Raw genomic sequence first — 5,932 nt, forward strand, 5'->3', positions numbered from 1 at the left:
CTGAAAACCAGAGTCTGACAAACCCCACAATACAACGATTACAACACGGTACAAATGCCAATGGCTCACTAGGAACCAAGGTCCGCTATGCAGCCTGCTGAGCGCCATACTGCTATGTCTTCCCGTATCAAGTCCAGTACTCTATCAGCACTGCTCGCCACTTGGTCAAAAACTCTGGAGTTCCTCTCTTTCCACAGCCTCCAGTGCAACAGAATTGTAATAGTGTCGAAGTTTCTGCGCATTGGCTTGGGAATGCCTGCTCTCGCACACAGCCACCAGTCCTCCGTGCAGCCGTCAGAGTCATCCGGTATAGTAAAATGTGCCCCAATCGAAGACCTGAACAGACACCAGAGGTGCTGGGTGAAACGGCAGTGAACGAATAGGTGTGTACAGTCCTCCGGCGCTGACAGGCAGAGGGGGCAAGATGTGTTTGCAGGCCAACCTCTTCGTTCCAGATTATCGGCCGTCAGACACTTGCCATGGATGACCAACCACATAAAGAATTTGCATCGTGGTGGTGCTTTGGATCTCTAGATTGGCTTGTTGCAAGAAAAACGAATGTTGGGCATGAACATCATCTTGTACGCACTGCCGACCGAGAACTCTTGCCCCTTAGTAAGCTTCCAGCGAGCCTGATCCCTCGCACCTGGCGCTAGACTTGAAGCGGAGGTTAGATCCCAAACTGATAGATACTGCGCTAGGGCTTGCATCGAGATTCCGCCCGAGATATCCCTGATCCAAGATTGATTATGAAGAGCCTCCCGAACAGAGCAGCCTGAGTATTTGACAAAAGAGAACAACGCTGGTGTTGTTGCTGCAATAGAACTACCTCCCGGGAGCCAGTTATCGGTCCAGAACCTTGCAGACGCCCCATCACCGAGTAAGATCGCAGAGGCTGCATTGAACATTGTTGAAACTGCTTTCTCCGTGGTGTCAGACAGAGAATGCCACGGCCTGGGATTTTCGTCCCATTTCATCCATGGCCACCTGCATCGCAGAGCCCAACTGAACCACCTGAGATTAAGTACCCCCAGCCCCCCACAGTCCTTGGGTGCACACACCTGAGCCCACGGCAGCAAGCAGTGTCCTCCACTAATAGCCTCCTCTCCCTTCCAAATGAAACCACGACATCTCCTATTGATTATTTTGATGGCCCAGACTTGGAGAGGCAGAACTGTCATGAAATGGATCGGGAGAGCCATTAGCACCGAGTTAACCAGTGTAAGTCTACCCGCAGCTGGCAGTAACTTCGGCTTCCAGCCCTTCATCTTGCTGGAAAACTTGTCCACAAGTGGCATGATGTCCTGTTTCCTCAACCTGAAGACAGAGAGCGGTAGCCCGAGGTATGTGATTGGGAAAGGTTTCCGTTGGCACTGGAAGAACTCGGCCACCATGGAGCTCACTTCCTCCTCACATCGAATGCATGTAGTCCAGCTCTTCTGCAGGTTGATATGCAACCCTGAGGCTTTGCCAAAAAGTTGAAGAATTTCCGAAATCACCCGCAGATCCGTGATTTGTGGCTTGAAGAAGATGACTGCATCGTCAGCAAATATGGACACCCTTGGGATGCCACTGTCCAGCCCCAAGTCAGAAAGCAATCCTTTCTGGAGTGCCCATTGAAGCATCCCGTGAAGAGCATCCATGGCCAGGATAAATAGCGCTGGAGACAGCGAATCGCCTTGACGAACACCTTGACCCAGGGTGAAAGGATCGCTGAGTTCCCCATTGATAATCACGGAAGAAGATGAGGAGCTCAGCAGGCCACAGATCCATGAACACCACCTATCCCCAAAACCCCTGGCTTTGAGGGTCTCCAGCAAAAAACCTCAGGAAAGAGTATCAAAGGCTTTGGAAATATCAATCTTCATGAGGACCGCCTGTTGCTTCTTCGTGTGAAGAGCCCTTGTCGTGTTCCGCACGAATTTAAAATTCTCATGTATACTCCGTTTTCAGACAAAAGCGCTTTGTGCTTGGGATATTAAGGAAGGCAGTAGGGGGCAGCCTGGTAGCCAAGGCCTTGGCAAAGATTTTCGCAGTTCCATGTATCAAGTTGATCGGCCTGAAGTCGCCAAGCTACATCGGGTCCTCATTCTTGGGAAGCAAAGTAACTATGGAAGAGTTAAGGGCCCCGAACGAGTAAAACCGGCCTTCATAGAGAGCTTGCATCAGTACCATGAAGTCTTTCACAATAATCTGCCAACGGCTTTGAAAAAACAGGCCGGAGAACCCATCTGGTCCCAGAGCACAGTCTGCTAGCATGACCTGGATAACCTTCTTGATCTCATCTTCAGTGAACGGTACCTCCAGCCCGTGCACCCACTCCGGAGATAACGGACACAAGTTCATCTCATCCCATCGGAGTGAACAACCCGGAGAAGAGGAGCAGCCCATTCTGGTCCTGAAGAACTCCAGCGCCAGGCTCAACTTCTCCTCCATACTGGTGACAGTGCGCTCCCCATCTTTCAGAAACGGGATAAGACGCCTCCTCCGCCGCCCATTGGCCTTCATGTGGAAATATGTGGAATTAGCATCCCCCTCCTTTAAGTCTCTGACATGAGCATGTTGGCGTAATCTGACCCGTTCCAGAGATGCTAAAGCAAGACACTTCCCTTTCAAGAACCCCTTTAGTCTTCTTTCCTCTGCCGACAGGGCCCTCGGCTCTTGTGCCGTGTCAAGGCGCAGAATCACCTCATTGGCAATCTGAAACTGGATCACCATCGCGCTCTGCTTCTTCTGGCCCCAACTACGGAGTGCTTTGGATGTCCTCTGCAGCTTGATACCGAAAATCTTAGCAGGATCCGAACTGGCCACTTCTTCCTCCCATGCCCGCCTCACCGTGTCATGAAATCCAGGCAGCTTGCACCAAAAGTTCTCAAAACGGAACCGGTGCGCTCTTGGCTGGCCCTCCGCACAAGTTAGCAGAAGCGAACAGTGGTCAGACACATTAGAGCTCAATGGCAGGAGATCACTGATTGGGTAGACCTCCTCCCATGCGTTGTTGAAGAGCACCCGATCGAGCCTAGCCATGACCGAGTGCTCTTGCTTGTTGCTCCACGTGTATTTCCGACCCACTAACGGCATATCATGCAGGCCCAGACTGTTAATAGTATGCCTAAACTTATTAATGATCCGACGGCTCCCTCTTCCTGTGCTGCGTTCCTCCACATTTTTGACAAGGTTGAAGTCCCCATTGACTATCCAGGGGAGGTGAATTTGTTGCCCAATAAGCTCAATTTCCTGCAGGAACCTCACCTTGTCCTCCAAAGTTTGCGGCCCATACACAGAGGTGCACACCCATTCCTTGCCATTCTAAAGAGAAGTGATGTTGCTTGTGATTGAGAATTCTCCTTTGTTTATCACCGAAACCCATAGCAAATCCGATTTCCATGCCACAAGAATGCCCCCCCTGGTGCCCACGGCTGGCAGATACTCAAAGCCATCGAAGCCCGGCCCTAAGGTCTGGCCAACCACTGACACATCCACCACTTCCAATTTAGTTCTTGCAAACAAACAAGCGAAACATTGCAGGATTGCATGAACATCCTAATGGACGCTCGTCGGGCGGGATTATTAAGTCCCCTCACATTCCATACCAAGATGCCTAAAGACATGATGCAAATTGTAGAGACCCGAAAACAGCAGCAGACCCCCCCACTAGGCGCCACACGGCTCGACGGACTCCGGTATCGCGAGACCCGCAAACCCCTCCATTGCAGGCTCGTCAAAATCAGCCCATTCGGGATCGAAGAGGGCAGTTACAGCTCTAATGTGGTGGGGGGCTAGTGGCTTGTCGAACAGCTTCAGATACGCCTCGAGTGCATCCTGTGACAGATGTTGTTCCAGCTTGATCACACCCATGCGGCGGAGCAGCACCGTTTGAGCACGTTGCACCGGACCGATGTTCTTGCCATCATTCATCTTGCTGATTCTGGCGCTCCTGCGTGGCGAGAACCCTGGAGGTAGCGGCTTCCTGCGTCTTGCCGGGGCAGAGGTCGCTGGTCGAGAACCCAGGATGGAAGGGGCCGGAGTGAAGGCCAGACCCTCCCTCAAGGAATCAACAGCCGACTTGGGTCCGAAAGACACACATCCGAGTGAAGAGGGGGCCATTGGAGGCAGCAGCTGATGTGGCCTCAGAGGCACCGTCCGTGGGCGTACGCGCCGGGCTGCCGTCGTCTTCTTCATCCCCAGCGTGCTCTTCCTCCCCAGCATTCTTCGGCTATTCATATATAGCCATGGATAGAGATGTCATTGACCAGATTAGTTATATCAGCTTGTGATGATTGTTTGATTAGCAATGATTGTAAAGGCGTGCACGAATATATTATTTTCCCTGGAGAGCCAGCAAATTAGAAGTTGTAAATGTAGACGTCTATGCATGCCATCCTCATTTTATTTTCGCCATTCATCACGTAACATAATTATACCCGTCCACTCGATGGAAGAGGCAACCCGCTGCAGGCTAATTAAGAGTGACTTAGATTATACTCCCTCCGTTCCAATTTATATTTCGTCATAAATATTCTCATCCACTTGATCGAAGCTGCAGCCGGCTGCATGCTAATATAATTAATATGTGAAGTAGTAGTAAACCAGCAATACTATATCAGAGCGTCTCTATTGAAGTGTAGTCGCTGCAACTGCCGCGACATGAACTCTGCCATTTTGAAGACAGGGAAAAAATCTAGACATGAGCATAACAACATAATTAACACTGTCAAGAAGCACTCTAATATCCCAAACTTATCCAAAACTATACAAGTATATCCATTTAAAAATAACAATAATCTATGTCGGCTACAATTTGAAACAGAGAAATATGAATTTTTATACAGGAACTTATCTGACATCTATTTACAAATTGAGAAATTTGTAACATGTGTGTTTGATCGACGTGGGCTTATCAGTCTTGTGTCTATTAGCCAAGCAGGTTCAGAAACTCTATACTCACTAATTTGCGACAAGTTTTTTTTAAAGGACCAGCATTGGCTGGTGTTTCATTGATTTAAGCAGAGAGCAGTGGAAAAGGGTACAAAGGCGGCGATCCGAAGATCAAGGAGAAAAGAAAAAGGAACGAAGAAGAACAGGGTGCCCTGGGCACTAAACGCTAGCCTATTCTCCAGGCGGATCCCCGAAGGGGCTTTATAAAGATCTAATGCCGCACTGCTGCCAAAGACTAAGATTACGCCTATTTGCGTTTAACGCGTCCCTCTCATTTGCCTCTTTTGTCCTGAAAATTTGCGACAAGTTATAACTCAAAACCAATTCGTCGAGTTGATTCGTGTGAACACCCTCCGGTCACGTGAAATTTGCCGTTTTGGTCCATAGTGCCACGATCTTAAAAATATGTACTCCTATTTTTGACAATCAGTTTCTCTTACAACATTTTCTACAAAATGTAAGAACAAATGGGTAAGTACTTTTCCATACATGTTCATGCAACTGACTCCCACAATTTTTAGTATTTTAAGTATATTATTTGTTAAACTTTTATAAATAGCTGTCTAAGTATATTATTTGTCAAACTTTTATAAATAGCTGCAACCTTGTTCAAAATGACGGTTCTTAGAGGATCAGAAGGGTGATGGACACCCTTTTAGTTACTCCAGTAGCCAACAAGCACAGAGTTTGTTGGAACGTAGACGCACGAAGCGTCCGACTTTAAATTAATAAAGCCACTAGGTAGCATCCAACCGGGTCGAAACTCCACAACCACATAACATTTAGGTTCAGCGGGCTCGCAGTCCTGGCAAAGTAAGATACTAAAGTTCAAGAGGACGCTAAAAGCACATAACCATAAAGATAATAAACGCAAAAGCTCAGTCTGGCGGATCTTGAAGTCTTGCTCTTGCCGTGCATGCTTTGATCTGCACCATGATCTTGTTCATGCGCCCCTCATCACGCTGCTTCCCCAATGGCGCCCAAGCCTGTAGGA

At 48.7% G+C, this 5,932-nt stretch overlaps 1 protein-coding gene across 1 annotated transcript; it reads right to left on the bottom strand.

Annotated features, from left to right (window-relative positions):
• Positions 1-2,073: 2,073 nt before the first annotated feature.
• On the bottom strand, positions 2,074-3,027 carry LOC147960706 (uncharacterized). Its single transcript, XM_087533502.1, has one exon. The coding sequence runs from the start codon at positions 3,025-3,027 to the stop codon at positions 2,074-2,076; it is 954 nt and encodes a 317-aa protein (XP_087389628.1).
• Positions 3,028-5,932: the final 2,905 nt, after the last annotated feature.

The sequence above is a fragment of the Triticum urartu genome, chromosome 7A, assembly GCF_056163025.1.
Source record: "Triticum urartu cultivar PI428250 chromosome 7A, HENAU_Tu73, whole genome shotgun sequence".
Classification (NCBI taxonomy): domain Eukaryota; kingdom Viridiplantae; phylum Streptophyta; class Magnoliopsida; order Poales; family Poaceae; genus Triticum; species Triticum urartu.